The sequence below is a fragment of the Ambystoma mexicanum genome, chromosome 1p (assembly GCF_040938575.1).
Source record: "Ambystoma mexicanum isolate Mex_15411 chromosome 1p, UKY_AmexF1_1, whole genome shotgun sequence".
Lineage (NCBI taxonomy): Eukaryota > Metazoa > Chordata > Amphibia > Caudata > Ambystomatidae > Ambystoma > Ambystoma mexicanum.
The window spans coordinates 350572982-350595151 of NC_090921.1; the positions used below are offsets into that span (position 1 = coordinate 350572982).

Here is a 22170-nt window from a genome sequence, read left to right on the forward strand (position 1 = left end):
TTAACCAGAGTAATAAAATGCATATTTTGGTTAATTGTGTCGACTAACTGATCTTCAATGCATCCCTCATTTCCTGAAGTTAAGCTGTACTGCCCTGACTATCTATGTTTAGAGGGCTTTATTTCCCTGCCGGTAAGATTTGTTATTCCATTAGGTTAAATGTGTGTCCAGCTCTCACCAGAGATCTGTATATAATCTCCATAGCTGGCACAAGGGAAGGTATCCTGGTGAAAATAAGTAGATTATATAGTGGGCAGCTAACGAGTTAGGCGGCAAACCAGTAGGTAAATTATATAAGCTGGTAGTGGTTGGCAAGACTAACTAGTGATTCAGTAACGGTTGGAGTAAGTAGCAAGCAGGTTCTATGGTGGCGCAGTTGGACCTGACTGGTGGTGATGACAGCCATTTTATGAAAGGGCCAATGAGGGCAACTTAGTTAAATGGCTACCATTTGCCAGCTGCCCTTACCTTGCCCCCTCGCCCCCTGACGACTGGATTCCATGGAGCGTGTGATGCAAGGTGTGTGCTCTGCCATGGACCCAATTGCTGCGCTGTTGAAGGTTCCAGTTTCCTTCTAGGGTCCACGCAGGTGATAGATTAATCTCGGCGGGGTCAGCAAGTGAGAGTGGGCTTGGGCTTCTAGTTTTCCTGGATTCCTGGTTCCAGCAGTGTGACCAGCCAGAGACCCTATCGCTGGGCTGGTGATGTTGTCTAGGGACTTCAAGGGTGCACACCGGTGGATCGATTGGTTTGCTCAGGCAGGTGGAAGCAAGTGAGAGTGGGCCACACTCATTTATATCACTCAGTTACAGCTCCTGGCCACGTGACTGGCTGGTACTCTTGCGGCAGCATGGTGATGTGGGTTGGGGTCTTCCAAGGTGCACATCATCAGAGGAGAGGCTTGTTTGGCTAGGCGGCAGGCTACGAGTTTACATTTTGTGTACAATTTATGGTATGCTGTATTTCATTGTAATGTTTTCAGAAAAATAGAGGATTGCTTTGTTCATCGATGGCTACTTAGTCTATGGGCATGTCATGACGAGGCAGGTTTTGTATTCCTTAAGTGAAAAGAAGTTGGGTAGTGGCTGATGGTAGTAAGGAGGGCCAATGAACGCAACGTGCCTGGAGGGAATCTGAGCATAATGCTTTAAAGGCAGATGTGGCTGCTGCTAGCTATGATGTCATTGGCCTGTGGGGAATAGGTCTAAGGATTGTGCGCTCCATATACAGGCTGCCTTTTTCTTTTCAATGTGAAGCTATCTGTTTGGCAGAATTTAGTGTAAGGGTTCTTTTGTTACCCTAGACCTTTAGTGGCTTTTTCAGATTTCTGACTCTTTTTGTGGAAAGAGGGAGCGTTACTGAAGTCTCCATGTACATGCAACTGGTATTAGTGTGGTGCCCTGTAGTAGTCTATGTGGCAACCGCGGATAAAGGTTGCTTTGGAAGTACCCCATTTTGTTCCATGGCCATTCCATTACACAGAAGGTATGTCTGAATAAGCAAGTGACAGCTGTACTTTTGTTTGGGCTACACCATGTCTGTAGTCCTTTTTACTGCATTACTAACCCAGTAACCGTATATGGTGTCTATTGGAGTACGAATGTATTTGTGTTCCTGAGCCTGCAAAGGATATCCGATTTGGGTTTAATCCTCTCTAAACTGGTTTCAAATCCTACAGATTCCAAATCAACATGTGCGAGTGCACCCACGTGTTAAGAAGGTTGGTTGACCTGTCCTTATTGGCTGGCCACCAAAACCTGAATCTTGCAAAGGCCTACCAGGACATCTCTGGTGTTCCCTATAGGGCAGTCCACCCCCGTTGGCCTCTCAGAATCTTTCAACAGACTGTGCCTGCCATTCATGGACCTTTTCTTCAGCTGCCAGGGGCGTGAGTACTTGTCCCCAGCTCTTTACACCCAGATTCCAAGGTTGGTAATTCAATGATCTTCTGGTTCGGGGTGCAGAGGCGTTTCTCTGCCCCCACCGGGGCCCCACTCTGCAGGCAGCCTTTCCCGGTCCTCTTTGCTTTAGAATTGTGTACTGGATCTCTTCTGTGCGGGGGAGTGGGGTGGAGGGGGCAGGAGGGATGTTTGGAGGCAGGAATGGGGGGGAAGAGGGGTACGGTGAGCTGGCCCTCACGGCTGCACCTGTTAAAGTAAGCCTTAACTTTTGCTCGTAACCGCAGCAGGTTTATTGGGTTTGTCTCATAGGAGAAATATTGGAAACTTTTTATATGTCTTAAACATCTCTAAAACAGGTATTTACGTAGACTGGGACATGTTTGCCTTGGGGCCTTTGTTTCGTGGGCAATTAGGGTAATTTTAAGAGGTGTCCATGGTTTTTAAATCTTTTTTCGAAGAATGAATCACTACAGTAAACTCTTTAATGTTGTCAAAGTTTAGATAAGTTTCATCTGATGGTGTTCAATGTTTCTGGTGGGTTTTTGTTGGTGAACTGGGAGCATGATAGGCCCGGTACTGTACCTGTTTATGTAGATTGTTACCACTTTGGTCCTGTGCCCATTTTGGTCAACACCATCTTTCTCCTGCGTTTCTCGGCCGCAAAGTCTAGTACTCCCCTGTCCGTGTTCTACATTAGATTCTTAGCCTATGCAATACTTGAATATATATTTAGTGTACATGTACATGTTCCGTATATTCTGTCCGGTGTACTTTGTGTGCACGTATGGACCTATTTGTACTTTGTAACTAGCCCAACACCAACTAAGACTAAAGCATGACTGCTCTGCTACACTACCAATTGGCAGAGTTGCGACTACTTTGATAGACACCCTGCTTTTTCACTAAGGTTTCTTGCACCCCTTACCAGAGGGCTGAGAAAACGTTTCTTCAACATCTTTTTTTTTCTTCTAATCTAATGCATGAATTAGTAACTTCCACTTCTACACCTGGTACATTACTGATTTACATATTCTGCTTCACAATCTCAGATGGACAATGGGGATCAATCAAGCATTTGTTAATATGCACCTGGAAACCATCTACAGGGTAATTCATGGAATTAATTTGCCCTGAAAAGGGGAGCGTAAGTGTGAAAATCACAGTGCACGCGCGCCAAAGCCGCGCACGCAGCCGTTTGTCGATTCATGGAATGCGCTGCACGTGTTTTCCCCGGGATGTGCGCCAAATCCGTGGGTAGCGCATACGTCACAGAACGCTGTGCGCACAGTGAAAGCGCACAATGTGTAGCGCACACACCAAAAGGGGGCGGAACACAGGGCAGAACACGCGGAATGGGGAATAATGGAAACTGAAAAGGTTATTCTATCCCTTAAACCATCGAACTGCCAAGGCGACAGTTGCCCTGCGCAAATCATCAAGGATGCAGCCAGAGACTTGGCACCCTTCATCTCGAAACTAATTAACGCCTCCTTCAATACGAGTACTGTACCCACTAACCTTAAAGAATCTTGGGTACTGCCCCTACTCAAAAAACAGATACTTGACCCAGCAATCCCCACCAACTACAGGCCCATTACTACGGTCCCATTTCTCCTTAAAATCATCGATAGAGTAGCCTACCTCCAGATCCAAAACTATCTGGAGTCACACCAGCTATTAGGTTCACAGCAATTTGGCTTCAGACCACTTCACGGTACTGAAACGGCCCTAATCGACCTCAAGACACAAATCGACGAGTTGAAGGATAAAGGTAGAACAGCTATGCTCCTCCTCCTTGACCTATCAGCAGCCTTTGACCTGGTGGATCATGCAATATTATGCAACCACTTAGCGTCTGCCGCCCATTTCTCAAGTGAAGCTATAGCATGGGTACAATCCTTCCTAGCTAACCGTACGATGAGTGTTCACCCCTGTAGCTGCAGCGGACCCAATCCATATCCCTTGTGGTGTCCCACAAGGCTCATGTGTCTCCCCAACAATGTATAATATCTTTACTAAGCCACTCTTCAACAAACTTGACAGATTAGGGGTAACCTATACTAATTATGCAGACGATACGCAGATTCTCATACAACTTTGTCAGGCAACTTTGTCGAAGATACAGCTCTAGTAAATAAAATGTACCTCCTCATTCAGGCATGGATGGCCTCCCACGGCCTCTGCCTAAATGACGACAAACTCGGCCAGACTGAACAGAAAATCGTCCAGCCACCACACCAGAGCTACGAACCACTTCCTGCTAGAAACCCCTAGATTTAGACGATCCAAAGCGGGCGGAGCAAGCTTCCCTGTTAGAGCTGCCCAGGCTTGGAATGCATTGCCCACTGGATTGAGAGCAAACCTATCCTATTCCAGCTTTAGGAGTAAGGTAGAAAACTGGCTCTGGTCCAACAACAACTAATTTTCGCTGTACCTAACTGTCGTGATACTCCTGAAATGCGGTTCAAAGACTACTTTGCCTCTACCCTTCTACCTCTCTGTATACATGTACTCTTAACATTGTAACATGTTGGCTCTCATTTCAACTGCCTGTATTGACATGTATGCACTGTACTGACATGTTTCTTATCCTCCGTATGTATGTAATCTAAGTTTAAGTAACCTTGTACCTGCTGCGCCCGGCTACCTCTGGGTTTTGTGCGCATTATCAAATAATAAAGATAAACGCACAAAAATGTGGGCGTTACAGAGGAAGTACTACAGCTAAATCCTTGCAACGCCCACATGCGCGCTAACAACACATATTCATGGAATCAAACGGGGGAATCCCACGTGCCACAAAAGACGCGCTAATCTGGAAACAAGTATGCCAGCAGGAAGCAGGCGTAAGTGGCCCCGCGCAGCATAAAAGTGTGCACAAAGAACAAACAAGCTCATACAATACGATGAATATACCGTTCCTCGCAGCAGTGGTCGTGGGACACCGCAGGACGAGGATAGCCTGGACCCGCATTTTTGTACCCAGTACCAGCCTTTTTGCCTGATGACCAGGTCTATGGGAGGTACACGTTTCCACCACAAATAATCCTAGAACTGGTTGCTGAGTGGGAGGATGACCTCACATCACCCACCCTGTGCTCCCAAGAACTGAGTCCTTTGGAAAAGGTGCCCAATGTACTGCATTTCATGGCTACTGGGTCATTCTAGCGGACAAGTGCCATAGTTGGGGGCGTCTCACAGGCCACTCAGTCACGCTGCCTAGGCCAGGTGTTGGCGATCAGGACTGCACGCCCCTCAGTCCGCAAGCTCATATAAATGCCCAGAACACCTGCAGAAAGGCAGGCCGTGGTCCAGGACTTTAACGGAGTGGCACACTTCCCCAAAGTGCTAGGTGCCATTGACTGCACCCATGTGGCTCTACATCCTCCCAGGGCCATTGAGCACATCTATCGAAACCGCAAGCACTGGCATTCCATCAACGTGCAGCTTGTATGTGATGCCAAGGGAATCATCACCTCAGTATATGCCAACTATCTGGGGTCCACCCATGATAGTTTTATATTCAAATTGTCACCCCTAAACCGGGACCTGGAAGCAGGGAGGCATGGTGACACATGGCTCTTCACCTAAACTTCCACCCCTTCGGAGTGCACATAGGCCTGGCACATACCAGCTGACAATTGATGATGATGACAAAAGGGACAGTGAACTGTCACAACCATACCACCCTGAGATTGTTTTTCTGGAAGTGCTACATTGTGTGCACCCGTAGCTACTTAAACAGACCCAATGCTGTGTCAGTAAAAGGCACACATTCATGCAGCATGAAGGACTACCCCCTTGCAAAATAGTACACCCAAATTGTGGCATGTCACCAACCCCTCTCTAACCCCATCTCAGCTACCCAACACACCATGGCATGGCATGCTATGTGAAAGCAACCAAATGAATGCATAACACATGGCACAAGTGTCACAAAGTGCACCGTCCCAAATGGAAACAGGCCAGAGACAATTCCCTTTCACTAATGAAAAAGAAACAGCACACATGAAAAAATACTCACCAGCAAGACAAAACATCAGTACAGGACCCAACAGTGGCGATGTATGACAGTAACCAATGACAAAAGTGTTACAATCTGACAAAGGCAGCACATCAATCCCTTCAATATCCAGTGAGTTGCTGGTAGGTAAATGTGGCAGTGTACTGCATACAAGATGAACTGCTTCTACAATGGAGACAGGCCCGTTGAGACATGAAGAAGCTACATGCAAATATGCAAAATGTCCTGTATGTAATACAATATACAAATCAACCATGCAGTTGAGAAATCATCACCAATCCCCACTAAGGGTGTATACACAGTTTGGACCACAGACTGCCCACACAACTTATGGGAGCCCAATGCCTCTGTGTAAGTTACGGTCACTTGGTCACACCCTTGCGAGCCCATGGAAAGGGGAAGCAGGAGTGACCAAGTTTCAAACCCAAACACAGGACAAGCCTGCATGTGCCCAGCTGGAACACACAATGGATGCCTATGGGAGCCACACAAAGCAACACACTGTAACATGGATGTACAATCTGAAAGAAAATAGTTATCAACAGAAAAGGAAATGTAACTTTAAAAAATAAGAAAATGAAAATGAAAAGAAAAATCAAATAAAAAATGAAAATTTAAAATACTGATTAAAATGAGAAAAATAATCAAATTAAAAAGAAAATGAAAAAATCAAATGAAACATGAAAAGAAAATGAAAATAATAAACTGAAAAAATAAAAATACATTATAATCATACATTTCTAATATGATTCAAATATGAGAAAAAGCAAAACTGTCAAAAATTAAAAAGAAAAATCAAAAATGGCCATGTGTCGACTGGGGAGGAGGGGAGGCCACCCAGGAGGGAGGAGGTACAGGGTGCAACCCAACACCCACATGCGTGGATGTTGAGAAAAAAAAACCTCCATGGCCTGCACGGCTACCCTATAGTGGGAGAACTGCTGTCGCTGTCATCACCCTCTGGTGGTACATTAGAAGGTGTGCATGGTATAGGAGGCAGACCACGCAAAGCCCTGGCATGCTCCTCCATGGCAGCAAGCATGCAGGTCGGAAAGGTGTCATGATGCCCGCTCCCGCGGAGCCGGTTCAAGCCTGGCGTCCCCGAAAGCGGACATCCAGTCCCCAAGGAAGGACCCAGCAACCCCATAGGCGCCAGGCTCATTATGGGAATGCTTGGGTGCACTTACCTGATGCAGACCATGCTGCAGGATCCCGGCTTCCTTGAAGCCTGAAAGGAACTACTTTACCTGTGGGACTAATTTACCATCAGGGCGTGGTCGGGGAAGGATACATACCTGATTGGAGGAAGGATACATACCTGGAACTTCTTCCAAGGCTATTTAAACCCCACCCGAACAGCCACACGTGCTTCGCGTTGTTCTGCATCTAGCAGCTGGACGCTCACTGTGTCTGCTCCTGCATCCTGACTTCTGCCACGCCTGCCAGCATCCTGGATCACCTGCAAAGGAAGAGAAGAAGAGAACAGAAGAAGGAAAAGTCCTTACCTGCTAAATCCGCATCCCGGAGACATCTCGCCGACAATCCTGAAAAGGAAGACTTTAATTTAAAAGCTCATCGCGTCGATCGCTGCAGCGCCGCATTCCACTCACCTTTACAGGGCGCCTCCATGTTCAGCAGCGATCATCCGGATTTGCAGTCACGCCCCAGCGCCTAGGGAGAAAAAGACCAGAACAAAAGGTGAGAGAGAGAAGGGAATAAGGAAAGCTAAATCTCCATGTTAAGACTTACCTGTTGATTCATTCCCTCTTCATTTCGGGTCCGCGCCGCATCCTGGCATTTCTGGACCCCGGCCCCGAAGGGGAAAAAGAGACATCAGCGTTAATGAGCGAATGAAAAGACATTACCAAAAAAACGCTCATTAAAGACCTACCTGATTTCTACAAGGATTTCACCTCTCATCTCGGGTCGGTGCCTGTTCCCCGGCATTCCGTACCCCGGCCCCTATGAGGAAAAAGACACTAGCATTAGTACATTAATGCATGGACACAAGGGGAACCTCTTATCAAAAAAACTTACCTGGAAGCCAAGCAAGTTTGGTTCTCACCAATCCGAAAATCCAGTGAAGTAACTGGATACCAACGCGCCCCTGCATCAGAAGCAGGATGGAGAGCTCGTCCTTCCAGACCCTAAGGTGAGACGCTACGAGAAATCACAGAAGGGTTTCAAGGAGGGTGAGAGGGGAAAGTGGGAGGCCGAATGCATTACCCCGCAGACAGTTAATCCCCTATTTGTGCCTACAGAAGGATACTTCTGCGAGCCAGACAAGCCAGATTTGGGGGCCCGGTCCAGTCCGTCTTCCGAACCCTGCGCATCACCTTAAAAGAGGTCACAGCAGCGCGAACCAGGCCAGCGCCTCCGTGGGAGTCAGGTGAGCGTAACAAAAGGTTTGGGTCTGAAAGGTTTGGTTCTGCAGAATGATGGTCCGGAGAGCCCCATGCAGCACCTCACGGGTAGCACGGACATCTGCCTGCTAGGCCTTGGTGATGACCGGATATCCTCACGGGTTGCCTAGAGCTCAGCTGAGATTGTGCGTGTTAGCTGCTCCAGCTGCTGTTCTGACCTTGTAATCTGGGACACCTCAAGTGCACCCAGAGTATCTCTGAGGGACCTGTGTTCTAATCTCAGGGCACCCTGTGGGCCTGTAACTCTGCAGATATGGCTGTGTGCAGAGTCTCCAGTTCAGCCCGTCGATCCCTGTTGGATGCCAACATGTCCTCCCTGTGTGAGCGGCACGTGGACTTTCAGGGGGGAGAATGGAAGTGGCCACCCTATCCACGGCCTGAGCCATCATCTCACCCGATGCCCCCCTGTTGTGGTGCAGTAGTATACATTGAGTTCTCCCACACAGTATTGCCCAGTGGCGCACGGCCACCGCGTTGGCTGGCACCACACCTGTTTGGGCCAAGGTGATGTGCACCTTGCTGTGCTGGCACTGCCTGAGGCTGCAAGACTGCATTCCTCCTTTGATCTGCTGGCCCAGGAACAGGAGCAAATTTAGTGGAGTGTGACCCTGCATCTGTAACAACCACAGTCGGACATTCCAACACTGAATACCGCATTGAGGGGCCTACCCCCAGTGCAGGTGGGTTGGACAGAACAGCATCCCTGCCAGAAACACTCACCTACAACGGGACATTTGTCTCAATGTCAGATTCAGTACCTGAGCCATAGAGGTCTTCGGAGGTGTACCCAGAGACACCCGTGGACAGGATGGTCTGTAGGACTAATGAATTTTCATGCACCAGCACCCCACGTCCTACACTGGTGCCTGGTTGGGGCTCTGAGTACTCCTACCCCTGCGTCATCTCCTCCTCCTCAAAAGCATCTAGTGCCTCATCACCTGCACAAACATAAAAAAAAGAAATGAAGACAGGCATGAACAGCATAGCCGACACACATAGACATCACAATCTACACATTGAATACATTAATGACGCATGTCACACATGACACTAACTGTGGCATGCATGCACTGGCAATGAAGTGGAAGCTGATCCTAAAAGCAGACACTGATAACTCCAAAATGGAAAAGAAACACATGTGCTGCAAGGTGCATAGCACCTGCATCACACATTAGTCTGTGAGTGGCATGGACAATCCACAAACATGACACATGCCAGCACACAGATGGCACGTACCATAGCCATGGCAGAATTGACAAGGACACCCAGATGGTAGTAAATCAGTACTGTCCCCCATCCATTTGAGATGCACATCATGAAATAGAACATGCAAAAGAGTCTGATAAAACACACGTGTCAAACGCTGCAACAAAGCCAGTGTTTACTAATTCAGTGATGGTAGGCACATGGATATATCAATGGTAGGTCACTTGGACATGACACAAGTCAATTGTCATGTTGAACATTCAAACAGGGCTCCGAAGTGATCGTGTGCACTGCATGTGTAGGTGCACAAAAGTCAATCAGCATGATTGATGAAATCATTCCCATAAAAAGGAAACAAATGTGGGGCATTGTGGGGTGAAATCTATGTCTGAAGTATGGTGAATTTGGGGCATAACGGCACAAAAATGTGTTCATCATGCAAATGATTCCATCAATTGGGCAGAATGAACTGAAAAACACTATTAACAATGTTGTGGAATGATGTTAGTTGAAGGGCAAGTGCAGTAAAAGTGTTTATTGCAGTCAGAAGGGATACTGTGAAACCCAAACCCAAGGGCAGGGGATGGCTTGGAGGCACCACATGGGTGACCTATAGCAGTCATGACTACACAGCCTGACCTGGCACTCAATCAGAACACATCACCCAAGCAACATATACATGGTTTGCGCACACACGCATGGCCACTCGATGAACATTGCCTCAAGATCCGGTAGGTCCCCCACACCTTGGATCTGATCCTCTGTGATGAACCCTCCAGCGATTGCCTCATGTTCTGTGAGTTCATCCTCCTCTGGTGGAGACCCACTGCCAGTTACCAGAGTAGATGCATGATTGGAAGCCAGCTTGTTTTTTGCTCAGCGTTTCAGGTCATTCCACCACTTTGAACAATCATCAGCTGTGCCCCTCACAAATCCAAGGGAACTAATCTGGTCCGTGATGCACTGCCAGTGGGCCCTACGTTGAGCTGTCGTAGTCTTGCACCCTGCAGTCACCAGCATTTTACGGCCATGGGCCGAGACGTAGCCCACAAGTGCGTCTAGTTCCACATCATTGAAAGTCTGCTTCCTTGACGTGCTGGAGGGGCGAGCCGTGTCTGGGGTCCCAGCCTGTTCTGCAAGAGCACCCTTCTTCCTCTTGAGAGGTGGTGCGGACCCTGAGTGGTTTATGCTGCTCTGGTCGGTAGGGGGTTAAGCGCAGGTGGACTGGACACTGGAAGCAGGCAATGGCACGATGACCAAAAGACTCACTGCAGGCATTGGCTGATGGGTGCTCTTGCCAGGACCGAGTGGCACAACTGCCTTGGTGTGATGGTCTGGGACCAACACTGTCCCGGCTGTGTGACTCAGAGCCGGGGTGGATTGAGCTGCAGCTGCCCCTGCAGCCTCCTCACCCTGGCTACTTGGGGCAGCAGATGAAATTGCTGCCCCAGATCCACGTGGCCTGGTGACAGCAACTTTCACCGCCACACGTGACTTTGATTTCATGACACGGAAGTCGCCCTGTGAGGTATCCCGTGCCAGTTCTGTGACCAATCTGGGCCGAGTTAACAGGGTCTGAGCTGGGATGGTGTCAGCTGCATCTCTCCCACCCATTGGGGGGGGCGCATAGGTGTCCCTGATTGGTCGTCCACACACTGGCCTCTTGGGCCACCCAGCTCATCCTGGCCACGTCCCCTACCACGGACACCTCTTGGAGGTCAGCCAACTTTGCCTCTCTTACCACTTGGTCGCCTCCCAACCATGGCACTGATGTTCTTGTACGAATGGGAGGTGCAGTGAACAATTGTCCTGGCCAATTGAGGTCAAGGGGGCAGGGTACTAGATGGAATACATACCCCTGTGCTCTAGTAAGGCTGTCTGTGACCCCTGGGGGAAGATGATGGGTCACACAATGCTCAGGCACCCCGAAAACAAAATTTAACGTGCACATGACCCCTGATAGCCCACATGTATGAAATAAAGGACCCGCACTATGCTGTGGCACCCAGAAACACAAAAATAAGCATACGTGTGGTACACGCAGGCTACAATGACCTATGAAGGGGTACGCGACGCACTGGGGCAACCACAGTGGAAAAATACGTGCGTGACCCACCCTCTGCCTTGAAAAAGAATGTGAAAAATAGGCGCGTGTTGGCAACACCCCTGCCAAAAGAATAATTGAACGCTGTCTGAGTAAACAAGGAGTACGAACTGCAACCGTTGTGAAGTAATAGCATGTGAACCGGCAAGAAGTACAAGAATCAACCACTCGCACTCCACAAAAAGCATGTACAAGAAAATGGCGTCCTATGTGTACCTTTTAACCCTGCCCACAGAAACGCCCGCACACGTCACATCACTTACACGCTAAGGGCCATTCCTCCAATTACACGCAGTGACACTGGGACGTGCAGTTTTTGCACGTGCGGATTCACTATGCATCCGTGCCGAGGGAAACGACCCGCGCGCGTCACCTCACTTATGCGCTTTTGCGCTAAGGGCCTTTCCTCAAATTACACGCTGACATACTGGTTTTTCACGTGCAAAATCACTCCCCATCAAGCTGGCCTTGCGACAACACACGGAAGTCCACGCTCCTGCCCAGAAGGCCATTTTCCTGCCCCCCCCAGAGCCCTGAGTAGACTCCCACCTGTCATCAGCTGCTGCCTGCGTGCCCTGACATTTGGTGCCTGCAGGTGACCCATCTGCAGGGGTCCAGTTGCTGTGACCACGCCTGCTGGAACAAAAGACTCCTGACTGAAGTTCCATCACTCCACAACCCAACACCAGGACCCAGTTGCCCACCCACACCTGCCTCGGGGTTCCCATGTCGGGGGAAACACCATTAGACACCAGTGGCAACCCCCAGCCAGAGAGGCAGAGGGCTGCCAGCTTCATAACAGGAGAGCTTGGCATCCTGGTGGAGCAAGTCCTGGTGCATTATGATGCCCTCTACAGAAGACGACACGCTGAGAAGGATGGACGGGAGAGGATCTGACTGGACATCGTGGTTGCCATCAACATGGAGGGGGTGGCAACCTGCGACATACAACACGTCCGTAAGCGCTGGGAGGACTTCAGGTCCAGGCCCTGAGGAAGGTTTGTGCCTCTTGGAAGCAGCGGATGCAGTGAGGTGCCGGGTCCACCTTACCACTGACGACATGAGGGTCCTGGAACACATTAACCCAGCGCTTCACCGCCAGGTCCTCGAGAGGGAGACTGGTCCGGAGTCGAGCGGTAAGTGTCCATGTGTACTTGTTGGACGCAATGCATGTTGAGGTGTGCCAGGAGTGTGAAGCTTGGACATATGTCTGAAAAGGTCCAGGTATGGATGTGTATGTGCAGGGACATGACCATGCTGCATGTGTGTCCTTTCATGAGTGATGCACATCGATGGTGTATGTGTTCCAAATCATGATGCACAACTGCATGTGGAGATGCACACATGTTGGTATTTCTGTGTATGTACTAGGGCATGGTTGGGATGTGACACATGGATGCTGGTTCCACCTTCATGGATGTGCACGGCATACGTGAGCGTGATGGGTTGCATGTGTGCAACAGTGATACAACATGGATGCATGTGACACGGACATGTTGGAACCCGAATGGCAGATGTGACATAGATGCTGATGATTGCACTGTGACAGGTAGTGGAGATGAACAGATGCATGTCTGTCTGTTGGCGTGTGTGCATGTGTTCGGCACTCCCCATGTTGCTTGTGACGACATGTCAACCTTCAGGTGTTCATGCTGGTTTGTGTGTATGGATGCTGCTGCCTGCTGCACGATTCCTGTCAATTTGTGCATGTGTGTGGGTTCAAATGATGTGTGTTGGGGAGTGTGATGCCATTTGTGAAGTTTAACAATGCCACTCATGTGCAACTGTCATGTGTGTATCCGACCATTGTACACAGCCCTGATGCTTGTGTTCTGTCTCTCACTGTCTGCAGCGTCGACTGATGAAGAGGGCGGACCCGGTGCTGTGGAGCACAGAGGCAGGGATCCCACCACCAGCCGGAGACGCAAGGCCCAGCTCTCCTCCCACGTTGTCATCTCTTCCGGGAGTGAGGAGTCTGGTGCCGTGTCCATGGCTGCAGCTGCCAAGGGAAGGTCCAAGAGGCGGAGGTTGGAGGTGGACTCCTCGGCAGCAGTAGGGGCAGCTGGGCCCCCACAGGGGCCTATGGAGGAAGATGGCACAGAGTCATCCAGGTTGGTGGGGGGTTTGGTAGAGGAGGAGGTCGTGGAAGGCCCATGCACAGGGCCTGGTGCTAGTGGTGCAGTCCAGGGGCAGGGACAGGAGGCAGCACAGGCCGCCGCGGAGGCGCCTCTGTGTAATCCTGTCCCCGATCCTGTGACTGCATCATCACGCACCAGCAGGGATGCTTTCGTCTAGACCCATCTTCAGGGAGGGGGATGCACAAACAAGAACTGGCCTTCCTCTCCCTGCGGATGTGGCAATCCATGACCGGATTGAGCCTGTCCTAGCTGGGGTGGCGATACGTCAGCGTGGTATTCGGGATGACGTGCAGAGTTCTCGTGTGGACAATGCACGTCATTTCAAATACCTCATTGACTGTGTCAGCCTACTAGGACGGGTCAGCGGCGCTGGGTTCCTCCGTGTGCTGGATCTTCTAGCGACCCCCCCCCCCCCCTCCTCAACTGAACCCCCTATGCGCCAGTCGTCCTCCGTGCCATCTTCCTGCCCAAGTATCACCTGGGCACCCTGTGGAGATGCCCCTGACCCAACGGCCAGGCTGGTGGAGGACACATCCCTGCCACAGTAGGGAGTCGGAGGTCCAGCAGGGGTGGCCACCCCAACAACTGGACCCCAGCAAGAGGAGGATGTGCAGGCATCGACAAGCAGGGCATAAGCACGGCAGCAGCAGGCTCAGGGTGGGAGCAATGATGGCTCGGGCCTTCAACATCACAGGGGTAGGAAATCGGCCAGAGGGCAGGAGGACCCTGGATTGGGAGTGTCTTCTGTGTGGCAGTGGTTGGGCCAGCAGATAGATGCGGAGCAGCGGCGGGCGGAGGAGGCACGACTCACTATGGTCAGGGAGGAGAACTCCATGCGCAGGGCATTGAGGCGGGCTGAGTGCCTCAAGGCAACTCGCAGGGAGTTGGAGGACACCATGACTGCATCCCTGCAAGACTTCAAGGCCAGGGAAGAGGCCCGCCTCCAGGACATCGATGTGGAGTTCGATCATGCCCTGGCCCGGAAAATCAACAAGTGCGCCGTGGGACTTGCCCGCTGCCTTTGTACATAGTTCTTAAGTGTTAGGTTTCCTTAGTTTTTTCTTTTTTTTTGAGTTAATGGTCTTTGCTCCACTTCATGTATATAGTTTTTTATTCATAGGACATTTTGGTAGGTTTCATTTGTTTTTGGGATCATGGACCCTTTGAACTTGGATTGTATAAGTTGTAGACTTGTACATACTTTCTTTTATAACATTCTCCATGGATCAATGGTTTTCTTTTTTTAATTATTTTTGTTCATGTTGACATTGTCGATGGACCACTTTTCTTTTTTCATGCCATGGATTTTTGGTTTTCATTTGATTTTCTGGTTTTTTTGGTAATGTCTGTCATTGCTTATTACTTTCCAAGTTTGATTTTCTTCATGTTATTTCATTGTTTTTAATACATTTTTTCAAACTTCAAGATTGGTGTTGTGTACGGTCATTGTTTTTGTGCATGTCTTAATGACCATTGCCTAAGTCATGTGTTGCCACTCTGTGGCTCCGTTGTGCATTTATGCATGGGCATAGTGGTTCTTTTAAGACTGTCATGGCATGGGTAATTTGGGAGTGGGTGCAGTGGATGGTTGCATGTTTGTTCTGGAGGGCAAGAGGGATTTGGGTTGGCATTAGGGCCATGGGTCTGTTTTTTTGGGACATGTTGTTTGGTGGGCCATGTGTCGGGACATGCTGGCAGGTGCACGTCAATGGGGAGCGTGGGGGAACATGAGTCGGGGTCCGCTGGCAGGTGCCTGTCAATGGGGGTGGGTGGGGGACATGTGTTGGGGCTCCCGGGTGAATGGTGCCATGTGGCCTGCCTGTGGGACATGATCTGGGGTGATGGGCCGCCTGCGGGGAATGGGGAGGGAGGGCACACCCAGGAGGGCACACACTGCCAAATCGCGTGTGAAAGTCCACGCGCACCCCCGGCATATGCACAAGCAGCCCATCCACCCTCCCCATGCCCCGCAGGCAGACCATCCACCCTCCCCATGCTCCGTAGGCAGCCCATCCACCCTCCTCATGCCCGTAGGCAGCCCATCCACCCCCAGGACATGCCCCACAGGCAGCCCATCCACCTTCCCCATGCCCCGCAGGCAGCCCATCCACCCTCCCCATGCCCGCAGGCAGCCCATCACCCCTGGGCATGCCCCACCGGCAGCCCACATCACAGAGGGGACATGCATTTTACCTGACGCAGTGGGGTACATGTATTCGGAGAGGGAGTTTTACACGCGATTTCGCTAGTGAAAGTGGGGTACGTGTATTCTGGGGGTGCACAGGAAGTTTTACATGCGATTTCACTGGCTCGAGCAGGATACATGTATTCCGGAGGGGTGTGGGGAGCTTTACACACGATTTTGCTGGCACGAGCGGGGTATGCCGGGGTGTGTGGGGAGTTTTACACGTGATTTGGCTGGCGCAAGCGGGGTGCGCGTTTATGAGGGGTGCGCAGGTACATTTACACGCGATTTTGCTGGTGCGAGCGGGATACACGTGTTGCGGGGGTGCACAGGGAGTTTTACAAGCGATTTCGCTGCCGCAAGTGGAGTACCCATATTCAAGGGGGTGCGCGAGTACATTTTCACGCATTTTGGCCTCAGTGAGCAAGGTCGCGTAGTTTTTCACGCGATTACAGTGTAGCGGGTCTGTTAGCTTGTCCAGGGTTAGCGTGGTCCTTTGCGCCGTATTGGGGATTTGGATGGCTTTTCCTTGCGCAAGGGGCGTTCTTGGGGGCGTAACTGGTGCTGCAGGATGTTTGCTGTGCCACGGCTGAAAATGGCTTAGGAAATCCATGAATACGTGGTGCGCTAGAATGCTGTTTAGCGCACACGACTGGCGCACGCTCCCTCTCTGCACCAGACGCGTGTGCTGCTTCTGCGCCAAATTCTATTAATTACCCCCCTAATGTCTTGGAACCCTCCTCTCAAGGTCTTTTTCTGATAGTGGTTTGCACAGCCTTAGTGGATATGCAGTCTGGTCCCTTCGCTTTTATGTGCTCTTATTTTTTACCTTGGAACAGATGAGCTTAAAACGTTCTCAATTGGCATCTCAATATGACTGGTCCGTCTATTTTTGTATGGGTTTATCGCTACTGCCTGTTCTACAAGTGGTGCCTCTGTGTTTTTAATTGACATGCCCAAACCTCTTAGCCATTGTAAGATGAAGGGGATTGTTTGAGACTGGTGGCATGGACTCCTGTTTTTCCAAACACACTTTTTGCTTATATCGACACTCTTTACCCAAAACGCCACTTTCCCTGTGGAGTTTCAGCTTCAATACAATACAGCTTTTCAGTATGCAGCAGCCAGAGCAGTTGTCTTTTACCTTTTTTTTGCCATATGGGCAAGCATTTGATTTGTACCTACGCTTCCTGCTTCCAATGTCAGCAGCATTAACTTTATCCATATCACCTAAGAGCACATTCCTCCTAAAATATTAAAATATTGACTATTTCTGTAATGTAGTTTTTTTTGTTTTTGTTTGTTTAATCTGGACCTTGAACAGCAGCACTTTACACTTAACATGTTTAGTCTATATGACGTTTTCAAACCGTGTTCTCAAAGTTGAGATAAATGTCTCTTTAGCCCTAGTGTGAACTCAGGCATTGAATTTTGTATTTGGATGGTTTGCTTTCTTGGAGAGTCTAACTTTATGCGTACAGTGCCCTTACCCTTGAACTACTAAATATGATGGGCCAGAGAAGAAGCAAGTCCTGCCTTCATGTTGTGATTTTCTGTAAATGCTCGAAGTACCATAGCGCTAATGAATGGTAGGGCTTTTTCTGTTTGTTTAATAAATGTGTTACAGGTCATAGCAATAATCTAGTGTTCCAGGATTCGTCCGTCATTCATGCTGCTTGGGGACTGGCCATATCGGAGGATTTATATGCACTTTATTTTGTCTTTACTAGGGCACACTGCAGTGCTGAATCCTGCTTCCATTGATGCAGATCCTGAGGCCTTTTCTGTGACGGGTACGTGGTGTCTGTGGGTTGGTGATTGGTTGTCGGATGAATAGTATGGGCCGCCTCTGTGGCAGCTTCACAATGATGCTCACTTCAAGGTTGGGCCAAATTACATTGCTACCAAAGTAGAGAAACAATATTGAATTAGCATGGTGTACCCCATTTAAGGATTTGATCAATGCTTTCCCATTTATTTGAAGGCACATGAGTTAGGTTTTCAGAACCTCTGTGGAGTTCTGGGAGGCAAATTTGAGTAGACCTGCAAGCGTTAACGGAAGACTGCTCACAGTAGTGTAACTGAGCAGTAAGACTTGGACCCAGATCAATAGCGTGGCTAAAGTTCAATTGATTTACACAAGAGAGTAAGCAATTACATTGTGTGCATGTGGCTATGAAAATAAATGTTTTAAGAAAACGTATGTATTTAGAATAATACAATTAAAGACAATATACCGTTTTGTGCAAAGTGGAGTGAACAAACATATTGCACTCATTTCACAAGCCTTTTCAAATACTAAGGCAACAGTACAATGGACCACTTTACAAGTACGACAGTGTGGGTACAAATTGTGGTTTTTCTTTTACAACCGGATTACCATCACATTACTGCATCGCAGAATTAAGGGTTTGGTGGTAAAGTGGAGGATTTACCTCCAGCAAAAAGCTGGTAGTAAATCCTCCAATTTACAGCCAAAAATCAGCTGAATTACTGTGACTGGCAATTGTGCAAACATCCCTATGGACTCTAAAAATGGGGATTAGTACCACCCTACCACCAATTGTAGTCCTGATGTAAATCCACGGGACCAATTGGCGGGAATGATAATAGTATGGAATCAGCCGAATTACTACCAAACTCGTAAAGAGGCCCAATGTTACTCAACTTAATGAGTCAACCATAAACTTGAAGCAAGTGTTATACAAAGTTTTAGGTAAGCCACCATGTTTTGGATACTTTGGATGTTTCGACAGTTCAAGTTCTATCGTTGGATACAGCATGGCTCGGCAGGATTGGTAGTGTTGTAGTTTACACTTCAAGTAATATGGTTATAGGTTTCGTTTGTAGGGAAGGGGCAGCTACCAATCCTGAATGTTTAGGAGGACCCCAGATCTGATTCCTGTTCACAGGTTTAACCATCAAAAGTAAGCTAATGGTGGTGGAGACCACTAAGGGGCGCAGAAAGCAATGACTGCCTGAAGCTTGGCTCTTCTCCCCGAGGGAAAACATGAGATAAAGAGCCAATCCAAATAATGAATAATGCAAGGAAGAACAATATTGGGGTGCTGAAACCCAAGTGATGTGAAGCTGTTTAGAAAATTGGTGTTAATGAGAAGAAAACCGAGTGAATACAGAGGCGCCAATCCCCCCATGGAGCTCTGAACATGGCGGCCGCACGGAACGAAATGCTGAGCTGATCAAAGCGGAACGCAGCATTATGCAAACACGGCTGACAATAGAACTCACCTCACTGGACTCTCCCCCTGACCCCGGCAGCGTGCCTGCAAATCCCCGGTGCGATTTGGAGCACCCGGAGGCCAGGGGCTTTGACAGCCCGGCCAGCACAGGTGGGAGCCTCGAACAGGACATAAGCCCACAGGTGTGGGTAGGTCCCCGGGGGGAACAAACCCGCCGAACAGAGTAAATACGCTGCAAATGGAGACACAGGGGAGAAAGAGTAGAGACGCCTGAGATCGGCGAAGGACCACCGCAGCGGGTCACCGACGGCAGTACATAGCTGTCGAAACAGAGGTCGGGCTGCGCGCAAACCAGCAAAGGGTCCCCACGAACTAAGGGAAGGAACAGAGAGCCCAGCAACAGCGGCCTCCTTCACGTACCCGGAGCGCCCGACAAGATACCCCTCAAAGTCCAGTGCCACAGAAAATTTCAAAAAGTCAAAGTGGGCTGCCCTCCACCTCCCTGGGAAATAAGTCCCTCCAGAACTGAGAAAGACTCCTTGGGAAACATCCTCGAAGGATACCACCTACACAGCTGGATACTCCTGCACTCAACTGGGCCTGCCAAATCGAATCCCCAGGAAGGGGTAATCCTGGAAAACCGGGGGGGAAAAATCAGCAAGGGACCCTCCCTGCACTACCAGGATAACTACTCCAGGAGAGGAAAAACGCGGACCTAGACCCTGCCCTGATTGGAGCATTGACGGACTACAGCAATATATAAGACCTGACCAACGTGTTCTGGAGATCCCCCTGAGAGGTGCTGGCACAAGGAGCACAGCATCTATTAAAGAAAATATTACTGGGATCATTCAGTTGTCCATCTCGGAAATACGAGGGAAAGAAAAGTAGAAAACCTGGAGCATAACCAGACCAATACAGACCTAGTAGAAATGAAGTTAAATGCCAGGATGACAGACATAGAAATACGTGAAGAAGAACCAACTCTCAAAATGGATGACATGGACAATAGGGAGAGGAGGTCAAACCTACAAATACTTGGGCTGGAGGAGGAGGAGCGCGAAACCCCGCAGCAAGTCGAGAGGAAGGTCCAGGACATAATAAATCACTTATTTGAGGACGATGGTGGCAAAATAGTTCAAATTGAGAGAGCCCACATGGGGGTGGGGAGCCTTGGAGGAGGACCCTGCTCAGTTGTGGTTAGGTTTCTCCGCTACAAGGAGAAAACGGAAATCCTCACCAGGGCAAGGCAGAAGCAGGACATCCAGTTCCTGCAAGCAGTCCGATATAGATGGTACTACCCGTTTGACCTGACCTTCAAAGTTAATTGAGAGGATTACAGGATAACTACACCTGATGAAGCAAAACAAGTCCTTAAAAGCTTGGTGGAACAAAGTACTGCCAGAGGCCCCTCCGGCCCCCATAGAGCCCAATCCCCTCGACCACAGGACAAGGAAGATCTGCCGCATAGACGGAGGAGGGGCAAGATGGGGAGAAAATACTTCAAGCCAAACCCAGCATCGCCAACAATGCCTCTGTGAAAAGGTATGGGGGCGGGGATCATGCTGGGCACTAGACACTAGCACCCACAAACATATGTAACTAAGCTATGCCATACACACAACAGTAGGAAAAGAAACTAGGATTATCTGAAGAAATCCCCAAAGAGGGAAGAGTTTCAACCCTGGTGGCCCTCAGTTTCAAGAGTGCGTCTCAATCCAAAGGACTTGGGCCATCGACGATGTTAATATGTTCAATTAATATGTTTAGTTGAGTTTAAAGTTGGGGGGGGGGAGAGGGAGACAAACAGTTGCGCAAAGTCAGCAGGGTGGTGATGAGGAAGGAAATTGAAGCATCTAATGCCAAGGGGAAAAAGGAGAGGGCACAGACCAGGGAAATGGGACCCAGCATAGATTTGACAGGGCCTTCCATGGAAGGACCCGGTAGATCAGTGCTAAGGGTGGGCATGCTGAATGTTAAAGAGCTGAATTCCCCCACCAAGAGATCCCTGATAACAAGAGAATTTGATAGAGCAGCCCTGGATGTCCTCTCCATACAGGAGAACAGACACAAATCGGGAGGCGAGACCACTGAGGGGGAGGGGTGTTGGGCAAACATTTTGGGCCTCACGGGAACAGAAAAAAGGGGGAGTGGGCCTCATTCTAAGCAAGCGATCAGGCTGGGCAATCATGTAGTGGAGGCATCAATGGACGGTAGGCTCCTTGTGGTACGAGGGGAATAGGAAACCATCCATATCACCTTTGCGGGGGTGTATGCACCCAATCAAGGTCAAGGGCCATTCAACGAGGCAGCCGTGTCCTCCATAATGGAAAACGGTAGAGGGTTGATCGTGATAGGGGGGGATTTTAACACCTGGGCCGACCCACAAATAGACAGGCAACAAACACGGGTTACGACCAAAAGCTGCCCCAGGGAGGAAATCGGTAGGTTCACAACCACAGTTAACAGGGAGGGCCTGGTGGATGTCTGGAGACTCTAATCCAGGCAAAAGCGGCTACACTTTTACATCAGAAGTTCACGAGACATTCACCAGAATTGACTACATGTTGGTCAACAAAAAAATCAGACTTAGGATTCAGGGTAGCGCGAGTCTCCCCATAGGCTGGTCTGACCACGACATGATCACGGCAAAGCTAGAAATGGAAGGGCTTAACTGCCAAGACTCTAGGTGGCGGTGCAATGATTCCCTGTGGAAGGATAAACTCTATGCACAAGAACTAAGAACAGCAATAGAAGAATACTTCCAAATAAATACCAATAAGGAAGTGGACTTTAATACAGTGTGGGAGGCTGGGAAGGCAGTATGGAGGGGTCACCTGATGAGGGAAGGGGCAAAGCGTGAAAGGGGGAGGAAGCTGCAGGAGGAGAAACTAAGATGAAATCACAAAGCTCGAGAGGAGGTTACACGCCCAAGGATCATATCGCAAAGAGCACCTAGCAACCCTCAAAGAGAAGAGGGAAGAACTTA

The 22170-nt window shown here is 49.4% G+C and overlaps 1 protein-coding gene across 4 annotated transcripts in view; it reads left to right on the top strand.

Annotated features, from left to right (window-relative positions):
- FCHO1 (FCH and mu domain containing endocytic adaptor 1) overlaps positions 1–22170 on the top strand; it is a 1111213-nt gene that overhangs the window by 808401 nt on the left and 280642 nt on the right. For all 4 annotated transcript variants that reach the window (XM_069648666.1, XM_069648689.1, XM_069648674.1 and 1 more), the window contains exon 17: positions 17712–17774. In XM_069648666.1, the coding sequence (XP_069504767.1) occupies positions 17712–17774 (63 nt within the window). The remainder of the gene's footprint in view (positions 1–17711; positions 17775–22170) is intronic.